At 37.0% G+C, this 22,261-nt stretch overlaps 1 protein-coding gene across 4 annotated transcripts in view; it reads right to left on the bottom strand.

The window, feature by feature from the left end:
- Lamtor3 (Late endosomal/lysosomal adaptor, MAPK and MTOR activator 3) overlaps positions 1–22,261 on the bottom strand; it is a 118,562-nt gene that overhangs the window by 77,459 nt on the left and 18,842 nt on the right. For 3 of the 4 annotated variants that reach the window (XM_090379760.1, XM_090379762.1, XM_090379761.1), the window contains exon 2: positions 15,637–15,671. The exons of the other annotated variant lie outside the window; for it this stretch is intronic. In XM_090379760.1, the coding sequence (XP_090235886.1) occupies positions 15,637–15,671 (35 nt within the window). The remainder of the gene's footprint in view (positions 1–15,636; positions 15,672–22,261) is intronic. 4 annotated transcript variants of the gene reach the window in all.

The following is a 22,261-nucleotide window of genomic DNA, read 5'->3' on the forward strand; positions in this document are numbered from 1 at the left end:
AAACCCATGCTGTGTCTTAACTATTATTGCAGCCTTGTCTAGATGATCCTGCAATGCTTCTTTAACCAGGGACTCCATTATTTTCCCCGGAACACAAGTTAAACTAACAGGTCTACATTATTTGTGTCACATTTGAACCCCCTTTGTGAATTGGTAAATACATCTGCACACCTCCAGTCCATGGGGATGTACCCTGAGTCCAAGGAAGCTCACATAATTATGGCAAAGGGATTGCTTACTTCCTTTGCTGCCTCCTTTAATATAATTGGATAGATCCCTTCCACCCCATTTGCCTTATGTTTAACTTCAACAATTTCTACCCCACTTTGCTCTCAGTTATTACAAAATCACTTAGCTCTTTGTTAGAGTTTGATGAACTTCTGGCATTCCCCCTCATTGAATAACTCCTCATGTGTGAATGTAGATGCAAAATACTCATTCAGTTTATCAGCTACATGAGCATAATGATCAATAGTCAACCCATTTATGTTAAGTGGTAAAATCTGATTCATTCCTTTCCTTCTAAGTTGAAATAAGTAAAGAACTCTTTGCATTCTTTGCCAAAGATTTCTCGTAACCTGCCTTCACCTGCCTACCTCCTTTTGACTTGATTACAGACTATTTTAGATTTGCCATAGGCTTCTATGTCGCCTGATAATTTATATGCATCCCATATATTTTTCTTCTCTGCCACAAGCCTCATTAATTCATCTAACATCCATTTAGGCCTAAATTTTGAACAGTATTTCCTAGTTGGAATGAAAAGAAATGAAAAGAATTAAACGTTGGTAACATCATCAGTTGATCCCACTATACAGAATTTAAAAACTGTCTGAGATCACTGCAGCCACCTTTACAAAAGCAATTCCCTTTACCCCTGATGGTTGTTGTTATTTGGTTTTTAGGAGCATTAGTAACTAAGGGCATATTGCTCCGGGAACATGCGGTGGTCATTCCCTGACCTTTCCACATCCTCCGTATTTGGTGGTGACGGGCTCGAATCCCGGTATAATCAAGAAGCGTGTACTACGCATTGCTGCTCCTTCCCACCTGGCTATGGAGGTGCCCCCCCCGATGGTAGTTACATCTTTAAATAAATCTCACATCAGTACACTGTGATCACTGTCACCCAGTGGTTCCTTTATCTGCAAATTCTTAATGCATGAATAATCACTCCTGATTATCATATTAAGAGTATTACTCCCTCTGGTTGCCTCTCGAACATGTTGGTATAGAAAACATTCATCCAATAAATCCACAAAATCCTTGCTAGTGTGTGAGTGACCAACCCACAAGTTCCAGTCAATATCTGGAAAGTTAAAATCCCCCATTATAAGACATTCTGATTTACTGGCCCACTATTTCTCTGCAGATTTGCTCATTATACTCATCAGATTCATTAGGTATATAACACACACCTACTCTCATTTTCTCTTTCCCAGTGCTTATGTCACACCAAACTGACTCAACATCCAATTGAACCAACGTCAATTGGATGCACTTCGTTAGATTTTATGTGTTTCTTAACTAAAGACAATCTCTTCTCCCTTCCTGTCCTGTCTATACTTTCTGTACACATCACACAAATTCCAATTCTGCACTGTTTACATCTGTTTGATACCACATCTCTGATATCCCAACAATATCCGTCTTTGATGTCTTGACCAGCACTTCAAACTCAAATTTATTAACTATAGCATTGGTGTAAATTCAAGTATATGTGCACCTTTTTCTACTCTTAGTTACCCTAACACCCCATGTATTTATTTGTTCCACTATGACTCCCAGCAGTAGTAGAAATATCCAACACATTACTTTCTAGGCTGCTGCTCAATCTAATAGAAGCAGTTCAAGAATCACTTTTGCCTCTGTTAACATTTTAGTCTGTGCATCCCCCCCCCACAAGCTAGCAGTTTTCCAACCCACCTAACAGTGCCTCAATAGCATCAGCAAATAAAGCCATGGTGCTTTTTAAATTTGTCCAGCCAACCAGAACTGGCTTAGAATGTTTTATGTCCCAGAAAATATTCGTACTCCATAGCCTTTTCTTTTATTAATGGCACTGATATCGTCACGTTTTGGTCTCGAATCAACTTCAACCAGTTAAAAATGGCTTCTTCTACATCTTCATACAGGCATAATTTCGCACGCCTCTGACTGGGTCCCATCTTCCCAAACAGCTTGAGAATAGAAACACGGTTTTTCAGAATGGTTGACAAACTACTAGCAGGGATATCAGATTTTAAAACAATTTTTTTTTTTTTTTTTAATGCTCTGATCTACATACTATTAAGCACTTATACTTTTTCCACTACACTCAAGGATTTCCTCTCAGACAATGTAAGGTTACTTGCACAGCAGCTAAAACAAAACTAATTTAGGGACCATTTGTATCTACCATAAAGAGACAGATGAAATTTCGTGATTAAAGTCACAATGGTAGTGATAGTGATACAGATATTTAAGGGCACAGGGGCAACTGAGGCCAAAATGTGCCTATTCCTATGTTATAATTCTATATAATAATTTGATCCCTTTTGGCATTGGTGGAATTTATATACGTATATTTGCTTAACGCATTAATGCCTATGAAAAAACTCCTATCAAAACTCATTTTGCTCAATATTATGGTGGATTATAAGTCAAGGAAACAAACAATACCAAAATTTTAAATAAAATATATTTATTTTTTTAGAAAAACAGGCATCCTCAAATAGGGCCATTAGGTAGATAAGTGGTATTTTCGAAGCAGCCTTTTTCGATGCACATTGTTTTCTGACAATTGTTACATGACCACCTGGCTTTCATATGACACACACAACATTTTGACTATCAAGTTTTTCTGGAAAGTGATGACCTTCACTAATTTTTGTGGAACTTACACCTTTTCGCTTCTTATTGCTTCTTGTTGATGCAGCACCTTTCAAATAACTCTGTATGATGTTTCAACGAAAATTTAATTGATTTATTTTTATCTCTGCTGTCATTTGATGCAACTTCTATGCATATTTAACATGTGTGTAAACAGGACCCACCACCATTTCTTGCCTCTTATCGCTATCCTGTATAAAGATATACATTGGTCATGGGTATCTACACCACCCAATTCCATTACTGTATGATGCAGGTTGTTCTACATTGACCTTAGCTTTTGCAGTTTTTGATCAACATTTTACATATTGTAATGGTTGAACAAAATGATAATTGGTAAAAATAGAACATACGTTGTTATCTTTCATTTTATACATAATATGCAGTTAATGACATCAAACCTATAGTCATAAGGACCTCTTTCCATTTTTTTTTTTCATTTCTTTAGATGCCATTATAGTGTTTAACTCAATTGTCCCTAACAGTTCCTGTAGCTCTTATTTTATTCTTTTTCAAAAATATCCTCAACGAGTATGTTGTAAGATAATTGTCGAAGAAAACTACTTGGTTTGATAGATCCAACATGTTCCAATAAATCATGTTATGTTGTTGTTGTTATTTGGTTTTTAGGAGCATTAGCAACTAAGGCCATATTGCTCCGGGAATATGCAGTGGTCATTCCCTGACGTTTCCGCATCCTCCGTATTTGGTGGTGACGGGCTCGAACCCCGGTCTAATCAAGAAGCGTGTGCTACGCACTGCTGCTCCTTCCCACCTGGCTACAGAGGCGCCTCAAACCCCAATAAATCAATAACCACTCTTGCACCTACAGGTATACTCTTCACATTTTTGGTTTCTTTAGTTGGTTTTCTGTAATAAATGTCAAAAGCGTAGCAATAGCCAGAAGAACTACTTATCATCCAAATTTTGTAACTGAACCTCACTGGTTCCCCCTTGATAAATTGTTTGGCTGTATTATGTCCAAAATACTTCACCATTAACAGATCCTTGTGAAAACTACCCCACTGGCAAAATTGTTTTATGAGCATATTCATTATTGGTCTAACTTTTGTACATTCAATCTTGACAATTTCAATTTCATCATTATTGGCCTGATGTACAAATCTCTTTATTTCTAGATATTGATCTCTTGACATGGCATTATAAATGCATGAGACACCCAAGTCCTCATCCAGCAACCAATACATTCTTTCTTGAGGAAGGTTGTGATATCCTGTCAAAAGCAATATTGCGATAAAACTTCTCATTTCTTTGTTGACGATAGTAAATTCATGATTGTTTTTTTGTTGAGCATATATTATCATTTGTTCGCATATATAGTCTAAGATTTCATCACTAAAAAGTTTTTTGAATATTTTGGGTGGGGACAAATCTTTTAAGTCATTTTTCACAGCATCTAACTCACTTGTAAAACAAAGTTCATTTGTTCCGAAAGGTGCATAATCTGGACGTCTCTTCAGCCATTTTGCTTTTTTGAAATCAAGATATACCGTTGAATCACTACCACTTTTATCTTCTGGAACATCATCTTTTTCCGGGGGTTAAACATCTTTTCATTGGTATCTTCAAATGAAATTTCGATAGAACCAGGAATTTCTTTTGGAAATGAATTAAGGTCGTGTAAAACATCTTCATCGAACTCTTCACAATCTGCCAACTCGTCCAAATTTGGAGGTAACATGCAAATTTCAAAAACCTCATTATTATTAGATTCTTCATTTGAAACATTTCAATAGATTCCTCAACTCTGGAGTATTTCTTCTTGCCATAAAAAATCTTCGGTTCCATTATTGCTCAGTTTATGATTGACTATAAACAAAAATAAAATTTATATGCAGTAATGCCTAACAGCTCTGGTTGAGGACAGTAAGATATAAACAAAAAAATAACTAGAAAAAATGTAATAAATAAAATTTTGTTCTTACTTACAGCATATATTGTGTCTCTACATTTGATTGTAAAACAAAGACAATCAAAAAACACTGTGTTAAAAAAAATTTGATGATAACTTCCATGAGTCACCAGAAAAATAAATCTGCCTCTTGCAACAGTTACAAGATTGGTATTGAAGACACCTGGCGCTGACGGTGGTATATGAATAATTTCCTCATATTTATAGATAAACAATATAGAGAAATATTTCATGGAATTGCGACAGTTTCAAAATAACATTTTGAATTAGAGTTCCCATATGAGTACGCCATGTGCTAATGGTTAAGGAAGGCAAAGAGTTCATTTAAATTTGCATTATTTCCAATAATGTGGGTAAGCAATATAGGTTCCTGCAATCTGAAAGTTTCATCCGATATGGGAATAGTATGTACAATCTAAAAGTACATGTTTGAAAGTACGTGGTGATGAACAATGTATACAGAGAGGTGCATCATCCAATGCACCCAACCCATCAACATATTATGGGCTGGGTTTGTATGCCTTATGTGTAATGTTATTAGTACACCTTCTTCCTGTCTGTTTTGCCCGAAGCTAAAATTCCATAATGCTGGTTCCTGTTTTATTTGGAGCAATTTGTTATTCATTTATGACTTCCAGATTTCTTTTTTTAATATGCCACAAAAAATCCATATATTGTATTTGGCAATTTGCTGCTGCTGTAGTGTTTGGTTATTTGGCCAACCGATCTGCTCTCTCATTACCTGTGATAATGGCATACCCTAGGACCCAGCAAAATCTCAATGAATGATTATTATTCTGTAGACAATTTAAACAGAAAGGATTTGTTTTATGATGGGAAGCATGATTGAAAAATTTTATTATCCAAAGGAGGCACTATACTTGTGGAATCTGTGTATATTACACTGCTAGTATTGTGGAAAGTGTAAATATTCTCTAAGGTTAATTTAATTGCATATAATTCTGCAGCATAACTACTGCATATTAACAGTAGGAGATCTGAGGACTTACTGAACAAGTACATGACAATGTTGGGAAAAAGTTGTGAGTTAAGATTGAATTTGAAAGTGTCGACAATTCTGAAAAGACACGATAGAAGGGAGTACACGTTGAGAGCCTTGTCAATTAAATTCGGCCTTCGGGATAATGTGTAATGGGGTAGAATTTTTCTCAGCTTGGTCTGTGCTTGTTAACAGGAGAGACTGTTTACAGTTATGGGATGCACTTGAACTAAAAGAGTGCCAGAATATTTGCTGATACTGTCAGGGATAGGTGGGTTTGAAAACCGCTAGCTTGGGGGGGGGGGTTAGACAGACTAATAGCTAAACTAGAGCTGGAGGCAGAGGTGAAAGTGATTCTTGCACTGCTAATTTTGGTACATGCAGCAGCCTGAAAAGCAAGGTGTCTGGGACTTCAGGCACTGCTGTGGGTCATCACAGAACAAATAAATATATGGGCTGTGTAAGGGTAATTAAGAGTAAGAACATGTGCACATATACTTGCATGTACTAATGCTAGGAGCATTATAAATAAATTTGATGAATTTGAAGTACTGATTAAGTCATCAACTGTAAACGTTGTAAGAATAGTAGAAACAGTGTCACTCAGATGTAAGCAATGATGAATTTGAATATGGACAGTAAATGTATACAGGAAGGACGGACCGGACAGGCAAGGTGGAGGATGAATTTGAATATGGACAGTAAATGTATACAGGAAGGACGGACCGGACAGGCAAGGTGGAGGGGTTATGCTCTTAGTTAAGAAGCATATTAAATCTAAAGCAATGCTTCCAGTTGACTTGAGTGACAAGTGCAATGTTGAGTCAGTTTGGTGTGACACAAGCATTGGGAAAACAAAACTGACAGTATGAGTGTATTATAGGGCTAATGATTGTAATGAGTATAGCAAACAGCTATACAGAGAAACAGAGTAGCCCAGTAAATTAGAATGTCTCATAATGCAGGATTTTGACTCTCCAGATGTTGACTGGAATTTGTGGGTTGGTCAATCACACATTAGAAAGACTTCTGGATTTCTTAGATGATTGTTTTCTACAGCAGCACGTTAGAGAGACAAGTAGAGTTGTATTGCTAAAAAATATAATACCGGAAAGCTTGTTCTCCAGAAGACTATATGATAATGCCACATCAACTGTACAGTAACTGAAACATCATGGCGAATCAAAATGCAGTGTTCACATGCATTACAGTACATCTCATTTGCTGGATCTCTTTATGTAATACATTGTACTTTAGTAAGAAATGTTCAAGTTTCATTGCGAAATTTATATTTTTGTTTTAAATAAATTTTTAAAGAAATTATTAATTTTAAAGATTACTATCAATATATATTTTTAGTAGCAATGGGTAAAATATATATTTCTCCCTCCCCTTTCATTATGCCGTTGTTTCATAATATTAGGTGTATAAATTTAATGATTTTCTGTTATGACATTTAGAAAAAAGGTACCGGAATGTTGTTCCGGTGCATTCTGTCCCGAATACAATATGGAATTTAATTAAAGGGATAACTACTGTCAAGGGTAAAGGCAAAGGCTTTTGCTTTCATAAGGTGAACTACAAGGGGTCTCTGAAAGTTTTTAGTTAAGTTTTTTTTTTTTATTCCCCTTTAGTTTCTTCCACTTTAGTGCAGTGGAACCAACTGATGGTATTACCAACAGCAAATTCTAAATGGGGAAGTATTCAATATAGCTACTGGCTTTTCATTACCAAAAAAGAAATACTGTTCAAGGCTTAGACATAAATGGAAGTCAGATGAACTATATATAGAGAAGAAAAGTGCATGGGATGTATATAAATTATCAGGTGATACAGAAGCATATGGTAGATATAATTTAGTCTGTAATAAAGTCATAAAGGGGGTTAGGAAGCAAAGGGGTTAGGAATAGAAGTCAGCAAAGACTTCTATTCTTATATTAATAGTAGAAGGGAGGGACCAAATCACATTGGACCACTTCAGGTCTGAGTTAACTGCTGATGATCCTGCTCAGGTTGTTTTTTTTTTTTTTTTTTGGTAGTTGTTGGCGCATAGGCTTCTGTGGACATAGTGAACCTCCCAAGGTTTTTGCAGTACTTTGATCCAAGCCCGAGGCGGGAATCGAACCCATGACCTTTGGGCTGCCGGGCAGGCACTTTACCCACACGGCTAGCCCGGTCGGCTGCTCAGGTTGTAGACAAATTGAATAGGTAGTATTCTGCATCTACATTCACATATGAGGAAGAAGTTTATCAAACTCTAACGAGGAGCTAAATGACTTTGTGATAACTGAAAGGAAAGTGGAGGAGAAATTGTTGAAGATGGACATAAAAAAATACTTCTGGGATGGATGGATGGATGGAATCTAGTCAATTATATTAAGGGAGGCAGGCAAAGGAGGTAAGCAAACCCTTAGCCATAATTATGTGAGTATTCTTGGATTCAGGGTATGTCCCTTTGGACTGGAGATGTGCAAAAGTATCCCCAATTCATAAAGGGGGGGGGGGTCAAAAGACATGAATAATTACAGACCTGTTATCTTGACATCTGCTCCAGGGAAAATAATGGAATCACTGGTTAACAAAATAATGCAAGACCATCTGAACAGGCATGCAATTATACTGCAATCACAGCATGGATTTGTTAAGGTGCAGCAACCAAGGAACTGGATGCAAAATATAATTTTGACATTATATACTTGGATTTCAGAAAGACTTCTGATACTGTTGCACATAAAATACTGCTGTATAAACTAGAGCAATGTGTCATTAATATCAAGTTATATGGATAAAGTGATGGTTACGCAGAAGCAGAGAGCGGTTATCATTGGGCACTGCTCTTCGTGGACTAATGTTATTAATGGAGTTCCCAACAGTTGAGTGCTGGATCCATTGTTGTTTTCAATATTTATCAATGATACTGATGAATGAATATTAAGCTTAATATCTAAGTTTGCAGATGATACAAAGGATGGCAGGGTGGTCAACAACAGTTATCAGGGTGGGCTAACTACAACGAAATCTTGGAAAATCAGATCAATGGCAGCTAAGTTTAACACTGAATCTGAGGATAATTAAGCAGTCAGACATGAAATTCTTTGAGCAGTGCAGGCATGCTGCCAGGACAGCTCATGGGGTTTGTCAAAGATATATAGAAACTTGGCTAGAAGGGATAAGGAGGTAATTATCCCTTTGAATAATTCCATGGTTCAGTACTGTACACAGATCTTCACTTTAGGAGGGGGGGACAGAGATCTGCTGGAACAGGTGAAGGGAACAAAAGGATGCTCTTACCTAGAAAGATTTTAGTTCTGCAAATTACAGTGTTTCAAAACTAAGCACACGTGGGGAGATCTGAGTGAGGTGTTTAAAGCCTTAAATGGATTGAGCAAGCTAAATGTTAATGGCATTCTTCCACTTGTTGTGACTACACACACGAGGAGGCATAAATTCAAGTTGAAGAATTATGGTTGCAATGTCCCTTCAGCCAGCAAGTGGTTGATTGTTGGAAACAGGCTACCATCTGTTTTTGTGGAAGTGGATACATTGAATAAATTCAAGGAAGAAATAGACAAAAGGATACAGATGGTTGAACTGTGTAGGGGTTTTTTTTTTTTTTTTTTTTGGCTGGTGCTACATAAGTTTGGTTTCTTGCATCATTTGTCATTACTACGACTACTACAATCAACTGGTAATTACATGGGGACTATAGTAGTAGTAGTAGAGGCATGTGGTGCAAGAAAGCAAACTTAAAAAAAAAAAAAAAAAAAAAAACATTTCACACCCCATAACCTGCCCTGCTTTGGCAGCTTGTCTGCACTCTCAGAAAACTTCATATCTGACTGCACAATTATTCCCAGGTTTTTTTCATTTTCTACAACTATAAGTGTAGTACAACACAGTTGGTACCTTTCTCTAGGGTTACTTCTGCCCATATGCAGTACTTTGCATTTGTCAATGTTAAACTTCAGTTGCCACTTCTCAGCCCACCTGGCCAACTTTTCTAGATCCTGTTGCAGTAGCTCACTACTATTACTGTCATTAACAACACTGCCAACCTTAGTATCATCTGCAAACTTGGATATTAAGTCTGATATAGACCTTCATTTAATATCATTGATGAATATACAAAGCAGTGGGCCCAACACTGAACCCTGGAGAACTCCACTAATAACATTAGTCCACATAGAGCAGTGTCCATTTATTACCACACTGCTGGCTCCCACTCAACCATACCTTTATCCATTGCAGTAACTTGCCCTTAATGCTATACCACTCCAATTTGTACAGCAGTCTTCCATGTGCAACAGTATCAAAAGCTTTCCTGAAATCCAAGTATAGGATATCAAAATTATTTTTTGCATCCAGTTCCTTTTTAACCACATCATAGTATCCAATCAAATTTGTCAGACAAGACTTTCCCTTAACAAACCTATGCTGTGTCTGAATTATTACTGCAGTCTTTTCTAGATAATCCTGCAATGCTTCTTTAACAAGTGACTCCATTATTTTCACAGGAACAGAAGTTAAACTAACAGGTCTGTAATTACCCCTGTCACCCTTTGATCCCCCTTTGTGAATTGGGGATACATCTGTGCATCTCCAGTCCATGGGGACTTGCCCTGAGTAAAAGTATAAAAGAAGAAAATACAGCAGCAGCCCCAACAGCAGTTTGTTTTCAAACTGTCTCTATATATTAGACAGCTTTGAGCACTGTTTCACCCATCACAGCCCATTGCTGAAAATAGGTATCGTAGAGAAGGAAATTTATGGACCAGATGGGTCAGATGCATTGGTCCCTTGAAGTATATTTGTCAAAATGAAAGTTCCCATAGCGTGAAGCAAATATTTTAGTCTAATAACTGACGAGCAGTATTTTCCTTTTAAGGTGAAGTGGAGGTTCATGTGCCTCTACATAGACTCCTGATAGGGATGTTCTAAATGCCCCTAGAGCAGTACGAAAGGCACTGTGTTGAATGGTATTAAGTCTAGTCAGCAATCTTTTCCAGGCCGAGCCATAGATAACAGCACCATAATCTAGACAAGACCTGATAAGGGCACAAGACAAATGTAAAAGTGTGTAACTATCGGTAACACATGCCACAGCAGAAATGGTCCGAAGTATGTTAAGTGTCTTCTCTTTGAAAAGATGTATTGGATAAAATTTTGAATGAATTTCAGTAAGTGTCCTCACAATCCTAGGGAATAAAGTTCTCACAATATGCCATACCTCCAGCTAGTGTGATATTCATTTGTTCATTTCTGATGTAAGCATTACGGATGTTAATCTCGGCTTTCACCATAAGATCCAAAGTGGTTCTATTTTGTTGGAATCCAAATTAATCATTGTTCAGTGTTTTAATTTCAAGGACCCAGGAAAGCCATCTGTGTATCATTCTTTCTAGTGGTTTTCCTTAGGCAGCTGGTGAGAGAGATTGATCCTTTCCTGGTTTAGGAAAGGCTAAAATAATGGGATGATACCAGGAAGAGGATATGTACCTTCAAGAAAATTCTGGTTATAAAACATTAAAAGTAAATTCAAAGCTGTACTGTTTAGATGTTTCAGCATTATATAAAATATTCTATCGGATCCAACTGTGCTGCACTATTGGATGATCTATTTAATGCTGTTTTTTAAAGTTCAAATAGATTAAATAGTTGATTGTAAGCAAAAGACTGGAGAGTATGGAAGTTTATCTTGTATCTTTCTACTAAAGCTTTGATACATAGAAAAGAATTGTCATATGCTGAAGTAGCATAAATTTGAGAGAAGTTCTCTGCAAGGACATTAGCTATTTATTGAGAAGAATATATTTCTTGTCCATTCTTGGTTGAGATTGGAGCAGAAATCAGTTGATATTTACCATTTATTTGTAAAATATTTTTCAGATAATTATCCTGTGATAGTAGGACAAACTGTATATGCATAAGTCTTTTTTGGCTTTTCTAATTTTTCAGGCTTTTGCTTTAATTCTTTTATATAGAATTAGGTTGTTGGTAGTTGGAAACATAGAACAGGTTCCAGGGTCCCCCCCCCCCTTAGCTTTAGTACAAGCTTTGTTCCACCAGCGTTCAAGGTTTTTGTGTTTGAGTGCTGAAAACTGAGATACTGCTTCAGAAGTTGCAGCCAGTATTTGCTCAGTAATGTGTTCAGTGACATAATAAATGAGCTGTAGTCTAATCAACTGGCTATCAAAGGAAATGCAGGCTGAACACTTTTTCCAATCTGCTTTGGAGAATTTCCATATTACCTTAGGATAAGAGCACAGGTTTGTAGTGTTTGAATTCTGCATATAATAGTGAAATGATCATTACTGTGCAATTCGTTTCAAACTGCCCACTGTATACTGGGAACAATATGGGGGAAACAGACAGTTAAGTCAACTGCTGACATAGATCCCGTGGAAAGGTGAGTATAAGTATTATGACCACTATTTAGTAATATGCTCAATAATAATAAAGCATGCTCAATGCTGATGGGATTCTTCCTCTAGCTCAGAATAATCACCTGAGAGGGCATAAATTCAAATTGAGGAAAGACAGATGTAGGATAGACGTGCGGAAATTTGTCTTTAGCCAGCGGGTGGTTGGTTGGTGGAACAGACTTCCATCCCTTGTGGTGGAGGTTGATAGCCTAAATAAGTTTAAGGCTCAGCTGGACAGGTATTTTGAACGAACAGAGGGGTGAAGTGGAAGTGGTTTTTTTTTTTTTTTTTTTTTTTGGCTGATGCTGCATAAGCTTGCTTTCTTGCATCAAATGCCTCTACTAATGCTAATGCTAAAACTCTGTAAAAAAAAAAAAAATGAATATTAGGATCAGCTGGTATACCAGCTTCTCTACCAAGTGTCCTGTATTGTCCATTTGGGCAGATCCCCATAGTGGATGATGTGCATAAAAGTCACCAAGGAGACAAAAGGGTGATGGTATTTGTTTAATAAGATCGTTTTTTTCAACATCCGGATATTGTTAAGTGGAAGGTACAATGAGACTAGGGTTAGCATTTGTCCCACTGCTACACATACAGCAACAGCTTCTAAGTAGGTCTGAAGCAGAATGTTTCTAGAAGGTATTTTACAGTCAACTAAAAGAGCAATTCCTCTACGTTTGGAAATTGAAGGATTTATCTTTTCTGTAAGCTTTCTTTATGTAAAATTTTTAATTGATCAAGTTACTTGTGGAACTAGATTAGTCTCTTGCAAGCAAAAGGCCACAGGATTATATCAGGAGATTAAATCATAGATATCATCGATATTGCTACATAAGCCTGTGCAATTACATTGTGTAATGTGTTGCATTATTTGGTTTTGAAGAGGGAAGGCGAATCTGTCAGTCTGTTTCTTGTGAGCAGTTTGCTTTTGGCAGTCATATTTGGGTTCATCTTTTTTTTTTTTAGAAAAAAAATAGGTGTCCAAAATCTGTACACTCTCTCTACATCACTGGTCCTAATAGGTGAGCATCTGGTCTCAATGCCATCTTCTGCATGGAGATCAAGTACTGTTTTATTTTGTGTAGTTACATCTTTGGTGTCCATGCTATTTGAGTTCGATTGTGTTAATTCAATGGTATGTTCCCTTTGTGACCTCTCTGGCATTTTATTACTTGGCGTGATTTTAGGCAGAATCACCTACACAGTTGATAAAGTTAGTTGGAGTAGTACAAATAATAAGTATATACAAGAAATGAAAGGTGGATTTCCTTTCTGGATTCCTACTTGAAACTTTTAAGTACAGCCACACTTGATACAAAATTATGAGAATGACACTAGAAATTAAATCACTAATTTGCTTAGAAAGAGCACTCTATAAATGGCACAAGATATTGCTTATGCACCATCACTCGACACTTGCAACATTGGTCTCTAATTATAAACTCAGAAACAGTTACAAACGGTATGACTTTTTTTTTTCTTTAACTCCAAACACAAAAGATATTAGAACCTGGATTATTTAGTAAAAAAAAAAAAAAAAGTAAAGTGCAGCCATTATCAACCCACTGCAGGATGGAAGCCTCCTCAACAATTCATGCTGAGGGAAATGGACCATAATCTGCCACGCTGGTCCAGTGCGGGTTGGCAGATCGACTGTATTTCAGCAGTCAGGGGCTTGAACCCCGGTCTAACTCAAAGAGCGTGTGCTACTGCACTCCCGCTCCTGCCCACTCGGCTACGGAGGCCTTGATTATTTAGTACCATGCCACAGTTAGAGGTTGTGAAGATGAAAGAAGATACTTATTGATATTAGACTTGAATTTCTTTTGATTATAATATTCTGGAAATAACCACGGAGGGAAGTTGTTCCAGAAAACAGAAGCAGGAGGAATAAATGAGGAAGAAGAAAAGTTGGTTCTGTGAGTTTGAAGTTGGCAAATAAAGGGATCTGACCGGTTGCAGCAGGTGTTTGGACTAGTTTGGAAGAGAGAAAGAGAGAGAAGGGGAATTATCGAAGCCAATTCAGAAGAACAGTGCCCATGTAAATATCTATTGTTTGTTTTTTATCTTAATGTTTTAAAAGCAGCAGCCATTATCAATCCACTGTAGGATGGAAGCCTCGTCAACAATCCATGTACGGGAAATGGACCACGATCTGGCACACTAGTCCAGTGCAGGTTGGCAGATCAACCGTATTTAGCAGTCGGGGGCTTGAATCTCAGTCTACTCAAAAAGCGTGCTGCTGCTGCTGCACTCCCACTCCTGACGACTCAGTTATGGAGGCTTATTTATTAAATAATCTTTATAAAACACTCATTTTTATTGTACAAATCAAGTATAACATAAGAAATATCCATTTTGTGTATTTTTAGGGTCATCTGTCAAGAGTTTAGAATGAATTACAGGAAATCAATGTATTATTGATTTCAACTTACAATGGGTTTTGTGGAAAGGAATTGCCATCAGATGTTGGAGCCCCACTGTATAATTATATAAATGAAATTTATATTATTATTATACAGGCCAAAATATTAAAGAATCAAAATATATATTAAAAAAAAAAAAAAATTACAGCTAGAACAAGGGAAAGAAAAGTGAAAGTATAAGAAAGGAAGATACTGAAATGTGAAATAATATGAAAAATGCTAATGATTTACACAATGTAATAATATTAAAAAAAAAAAAAAAATTACAGCTAGAACAAGGGATATACCCATTATATATTATAATACCCAATACTAATTACCGCACTGATATGTGTACAACTAAATTGTAAATTTTGTTTTGTGATTATGTGACAAATAAGCAATGATTGCTTATAGCATATGTAATGTTTTAAGCTGAAAAAAAAAACAATGAAAGGCTAAAAGAATTCCATACAGTAATTATTACAATCCATTAAAAAAGGCCAAAATACTTGTATACTCCAAGCAAAATTCAACTTTTCCCAGAAATTAAAAAAGTTGTGACCTGTCAGGTGCAGTGCCACCAGCTTGTTACGACTGGGGGGGGGGGGGATGGAGACATCAACAGAGGGCTTTTTCTTCCAGAAATTTAAAAGCTGTATATCACGTCTGACTAGATTACCAAAAGCTAATTATGAGATCATAAAGCAAAAAAGTAATCCACCTGCCCAAAACTGAATTTTGAAATTGGATGAGAATAGTCATCCATGTAACTAATGGTTTTACAAAAAGTTTCACTACTAATCAAGGAATGAATAATGTATTTTCTGTATTCTCATATGCTGCTAAATTGTAGATTTATATCTATGGTTGATTAAATAAATAAATACTGATTAGTTTCACCATTTAATATTTCCTAAGTGAAGCAAATTCAATGTTCTTATTGCATAAGTATACATCCATTTGTATATATTTGCTTATTTAAATACAATTAAAACTAACCTGTTGGCTATATCGTGCAAGTACTTTTTCATTTCCTAAAACAATAAAAAATTTGTTATCAACAAATGAGTACTTATACAGTTTAAGAAATATGAAAAAAACATAAAAGAAAAACACTTTAAAAATGTTATATACAGAAATGAATTAAAATTGATAACAGTAAAAAAAAAAAAGGGTCCAAAACTTTTGAAAGATGCAGGAACTATATGTACCTTCATGATACATAAACAAGGACAGATACAGAAGGTCAATAAATGGTTCATGAAAGCATGCCTGGCAGAAAGACAGATGTATTATTTTTTTTCAGAGTGGGCAGTTCTTGTGCTGCATGTGCAAAACTTGGAAAACCTTAAAAAGAACTTGCAACTTTGTTCATTCAAACTGCAAACTTCATTCTAGTGTGTAGTATAGAAAAAAAAAAAAAAAAAACCTCACTCGTACAGAGTACAAAAATGTCTACCTTTCCTGACCTCTACAAAGTAACAGAACTTCTGTGCCGAAATGAGTTACTACCTAGATATATAAATACATCTAGGTGGTATACATCTCTTTAAAAATTACAGCTGTGAATTACAGGCTCCAAAAAAGCAATAAGTGTTTGCCATTTTATTTACTTAATTGTTCTTTTATATTGAACTTCATAAGTAGCCATATAGTTCTAGATATGCCGGTTATTTTTATTTTAGAAAAGAGTTTTTTGTAGACTACTACTTAATATACATAAAACCATTGTTTCGTTCGAATCTTGCAGCCATTGGTTTTGTACAGAGTGGTAGGGAATTCAAATTTTTAATTGTGGTAACTAGGTAGCTCTACAGTAAAATTATATAGCATAATTCGCATCCCTGCATTTAGTATTCTATTAGATAGTGTAGTATTGACAATTAATTAATTAAATTTATTGATCTTATTAATTTAAAATATCATGCCCCAAACTAGAGCAGAAAAGCAACGGGCACAAAGTGGCAGGAGTGGAGTGACTCAGGGGAGAACTGAGGGGGGAGATTCTCCAACGCATCACAGCCTAAAAAAATGTGTAACTTGTGAAATGTTTGCCGAACTCTCTGAACGGAACATGATCTAGCCAAGGAGTATATCTTTGTGTGTGCCAGGTGCAGAGTGTCTAGAAATTAGGCGTCAGCTCAGCGTTCTGATGGGCGTCTATGAGAGCCTGGGGTGTAGGATAGATGCCCTCGAAGAAATTACTATGAGGGGCCCGTCAAGCTCTCAGCTGCCCAACTCAATGCCAGAGCTCACTCCTGGGCATCAGGCAACACAGCAGCAACCTCCAAGGCAGAATGCGCTGGTCCCACAGAAGTTAGTTATCATCGGTGACTCTATTGTCAGGGAGATGGGGAATAAAAAAAAAAAAAGTAAAGTGCAGCCATTATCAACCCACTGCAGGATGGAAGCCTCCTCAACAATTCATGCTGAGGGAAATGGACCATAATCTGCCACGCTGGTCCAGTGCGGGTTGGCAGATCGACCGTATTCAGCAGTCAGGGGCTTGAACCCCTGTCTACTCAAAGAGCGTGTGCTATTGCATTCCCGCTCCTGCCCACTTGGCTACGACGGGGAATATATTGTGTAAAAAGGATAGATGGAATAGGAACAGGTTATGTCTGCCAGGGGCAAAAGTTGATGAAGTAAAGCATATATCTTTTAAGGGCACAAAGGGCGATATTGTTGTACACGTTGGCACCAATGACATTAAGAGTAGGAGATCTGCAGATTTACTTAACAAGTACAGGTCAATGTTGCAAAAAAGTCATGAATTAGGGTTAAATTTGAAGATGTCTGCAATTCTGCCCAGACACGATAGGAGGGAGTACATGATGAGAGCCTTGTCAATCAATTCAGCCCTGAAGGAAACGTGCAAGGCTCAAGGGGTAAAATTTTTTTCAGCCTGGTCTCGGCTTCTTAACAGGAGAGACTGCTTCTACAGGGATGGGATACACTTAAATAGAAAGGGTGCAAGAATATTTGCTGATGGTATCGAGGCAGTGTTAGGTGGATCGGAACACTGATAGCTTGGGGGGGGGGGATTCACAGACTAAAAGGTTAAAAGTAGCTGCAGGCAGAGGTGAAGGTGATTGTTGCACTGCTTCTATTAGAATAAACAGCAGCGTGGAGCAAGGTATGTTGGGGTTTCATGGACTGATGGCAGTCATTGTGAAACAGGTAGGCATATGGGATGTGTTAGGGTAACTAATAATAAGAATACGTACATGTATACTTGCATGTATACCAATGCTAGAAGTATAGTAAATAAATTTGATGAATTTGAAGTGTTTGTCAAGACATCAAAGGCGGATACTGTTGGGAGAGCAGAGATGTGGTGTCACACAGATAAAGAAGGCAGAACTGGAATTTGGGGAGTACAATGTGTACAGAAAGGATAGGAAGGGAGGAGGTGTTATGCTGTTAATTAAGAAAAACATAAAATCAAAAGAAGTGCATCCAGTTGATATAGATGAACAGTGCACTGTTGAGTCAGTTTGGTGTGACATAAGTGCCGCGAAAGGAAAAATAAGAGTAGAAGTGTGTTATAGGCCTAATGACTCGAATGAGTACAATGAACAATTGTACAGAGAAATAGAGTGGGCTAGTAAACCAATGTCTTATAATGGGGGATTTTAATTTCCCAGATACAGATTGGAACTTATGGATTGGTAACTCACACACTAGTAAGACTTTTGTGGATTTCTTGGATGATTGTTTTCTGCAGCAGCATGTACGAGAGGCAACCAGAGAGGTTAATACTCTTGATCTGGTCATCAGCAGTGATTTTTCGTGTATTAAGAATTTGCAGAAAAAGGAACCATTAGGTGGAAGTGATCACAGTGTACTGATGTGTGATTTACTTAAAGATATAATTACCATCAGGGGTAAAGGAAGGGGTTTTGCTTCCGTAAAGGTGACTATAGTGGTCTCAGACAGTTTTTAAATTCTGTACAGTGGGACCAACTGATGATGTTACCAACAGCAAATTCTAAGTGGGAAGCATTCAAGGAATTAATAGTGGAAGCTACTAAACGTTTCATACCTATTAAGAAATATTGTTCAAGGTTTAGGCCTAAATGGTTGTCAAATGAACTAATGAGACTCGTGGCAGAGAAGAAAAATGCATGGGAAGCATATAAATTATCAGGCGACACAGAAGTCTATGATATATATATATATATAAGCTAGTCTGTGATCAAGTCATAAAGGAGGTTAGGCAGGTGAAGGCAGATTACGAGAAATCTTTGGAAAAGGATGCTAAGAAAAACAGCAAGGATTTCTTTACTTATATAAACTCTAAAAGGAAGGACATGAATCTAATTGGTCGCACTGAATATCGATGGTTCAACTGTTGATGATCCTCTCAGATAGCAAACAACTGAATGAGTATTTTGCATCTACATTCACAAATGAGGAGTTAAGGTTTGAAAATGCCACAAGGTAATCAAATTGTAACAGGGTGCTTAATGATTTTGTAATAACTGAGAAAAAAGTGGAGGAGAAATTGTTGAAGTTAAACATAAGAAAGGTGCCTGTGGTGGATGGGATCTATCCAGTTATATTAAAGGAGGCGGCAAAGGAAGTAAGCAAACCCTTAAGCCATAATTATGAGAGCATCCTTGGACTCGGGGTGAGGGCCCCACGTACTGGAGATGTGCAAATATGTCCCCAATTCACAAAGGGGGATCGAAGGGTGATACGAGTAATTACAGACCAGTTAATTTAACTCTAGTTGTGGGTAAAATAATGAAGTCACTGGTAAAAGATGCATTGCAAGATCATCTAGACAAGACTGCAGCTTTTTTTTTTTTTTTTTTTGTAGTTGTTGGCGCTTTAGCTTCTGTGGCCATAATGCACCTCCCACGGTTTTGCAGTACTTTGATCCAAGTCCGAGGCGGGATTCGAACTCGCGACCTTTGGGTTGGTCGGCCAAGACTGCAGCAATAATTCAGACACAGCATAGGTTTGTTAAGGGAAAGTCTTGTCTAACAAATTTGGTTGGCTATTATGATGTGGTTACTAAGGAACTGGATGCAAAAAATAAATTTGATATCATATACTTGGATTTCAGGAAAGCTTTTTACACTGTTGCGCATGGAAGACTACTGTACAAATTGGAGCAGAATGGTATGGTATTAAGAGTAAGTTGCTACAATATATAAAAGGATGGTTGAGTGGGAGAAGACAGAGGGGTGGTAATCAATGGGTGCTGCTCTTCATGGACTAATGTTATTAGTGGAGTCCCACAGGGTTCAGCGTTGGGTCCACTGTTGTTTTGTATATTTATCAATGATATTGATGAAGGTATATTAGGCTTAGTATCGAAGTTTACAGATGATACAGCGGTTGGCAGGGTTGTTAATGACAGTAATGGCAGTGTGCTACTGCAACAGGATCTAGAAAATTTGGGCAGATGGGCTAAGAAGTGGCAACTGAAGTTTAACATTGAAAAATGCAAAGTACTGCATATGGGTAGAAGTAACCCCAGAGAAACGTACCAACTGTGTGGTACTACACTTAAGGAGGTAGAAAATGAAATGAGTAATTGTGCAGTCAGATATGAAGTTTTCTAAGTAATGCAGACAGGCTGCCAGGGCAGTCATGGGGCGTTGTCAATGATATACAGGAATTTTGTTAGTATGGAAAAGGAGGTGATTGTCCCTCTGTATAAGGCAATGGTCAGGCCACACCTTGAGTACTGCATGCAGGTCTGGAGGCCTCATTTTAGGAAGGATGTAGAGTTGCTTGAGCGTGCACAGAGAAGGGCAACAAGATTGGTGAGGGGAATGAAGGGATCCTCTTACCAGGAGAGGCTTAAATTCTGCAAATTGCAGCAGCTGGAGACTAGGCACCTGCAAGGTGAGTGATCTGACTGAGGTGTATAAGGCCTTGAATGGGTTGAGCATGCTGAATTCTGGTGGGATTCTTCCCCTTGTTCAGATTATGAACCTAAGGGGGCATAAATTGAAATTGAGGAAGGACAGATGTAGAATAGATGTGCGGAAATTTGCCTTTAGCCAGCAGGTGGTTAATTGCTGGAACAAACTTCCATCTGCCGTTGTGGAAGTTGATAGGTTAAATAAATTTAAGGAGTAACTGGACAAATATTTAGATGGGATTGTTTTGTAATTTTTTTTTTTTTTTTTTTTGGCTGATGCTGCATAAGCTCCTACGCTTGATTTCTTGCATCATATGCCACTACTACATGTTTTTGCATGTATAGATATGAAAGTGTGCTTGGTACTACATCTTTCAGCAATTGCATCAGACTTCCAAAACTTGACTCAAGTACAAATATTTTTTTAAAAAAATGCCTAAATTAAGGTGCTTTTCGACACACTTTGTGTATATAATTTTGGACATAAGCAAATGCACATGAGTGAATGTAAAGAAATTCTAGCACTTGAAGATAAATCTCAGTACCAACTGTTCCAGATATCTTTAAATTTTGCTTGAAGGTAATGGCCAACACGTTTAATAATAATAATAATACAATATTTATTAATCCATAATACAGCAAGTTTAAAAATTTACTCCTTATTCAACAAAGTTAATAAAAAAATTAATTAATAAAATACTAGTGATAAATGAACAAGCATTATTCTGCTACTTGTAAAAAAAAAAAAAAACTATTTGGGAGGGGATAAAATTTATTTACAAAGAATATTAAAAATATCAAATATGTAGATAACAAAAGCTATTTTACATCATGTGAGCACGCTGAAATTAGCATTTTATGTTTTACTCGATGCTGTCATACTGACTTCTTGCAGTGGCATAGTAAGTGGTAGTCATCGTTTCCAGTCAATGCATGGAAGGTGCATATTGTGTGCTTCCCGTCATCTTTTGACTGATACTTCTTGAACCCCAGGGGCTCACATCTGGTGAGTATGGGCTTGGCAAACCCAGGGTCCTGAGCTGAATATCATCATTCTTCTCTTTCTTGGTGATTTCCTTCTATTTCTTTCTCTCTTTCTCTCTCTCTCTCTCTCTCTCTCTCTCTCTCTCTCAGGGTAACTCAAAAATTTTTTTTTTTTTTTTGGCTGGTGCAGCATAAGCCTCAGGCTTCCTTGCACCATATGGCTAATAATAATAATAATAATAATAATAATAATAACAGTGCTTTTATTAAATTTTGGTCTTGACCCCAAATAAAGGCCCCCTCTCGGTCCTGGAAAGGACCGAGGGGAGAAGACCAAACTCTCTTGCACCCAATTCCCCTTGGGACTCTAGAGCCGACCCTGTTTTCTAGTAATCTAATGCATATTTTACCATTGCATTTGATATAAAATTACTGAATTCCAACTTACAGTAACACTATCGATTATAGTATTTATAATGAAAAATTTTCTCTCCATTAACTGAATAATTAAAGGATAGTTACTAACAAAATACAATCATCATGTCTGTTTAAATTGATGGTGCCATTGCTGTCTTAAATTTTATGAGGCACAGTATTGTAGGATTAACAATATACTTAGTATGTCTAGCATAATACTTATTTAAAATTATTGGATAATCCCATTTAAAACAATTTAAACTTAGATTGTATGCAGATAGGTTAATATTTAATTCTGAAAATTTTTCAGAATTAAATGTTCATTTATGCAACAGACACAAA

The sequence above is a fragment of the Mastigoproctus giganteus genome, chromosome 8 (genome assembly GCF_048544385.1).
Source record: "Mastigoproctus giganteus isolate SK-2022 chromosome 8, ASM4854438v1, whole genome shotgun sequence".
Classification (NCBI taxonomy): domain Eukaryota; kingdom Metazoa; phylum Arthropoda; class Arachnida; order Uropygi; family Thelyphonidae; genus Mastigoproctus; species Mastigoproctus giganteus.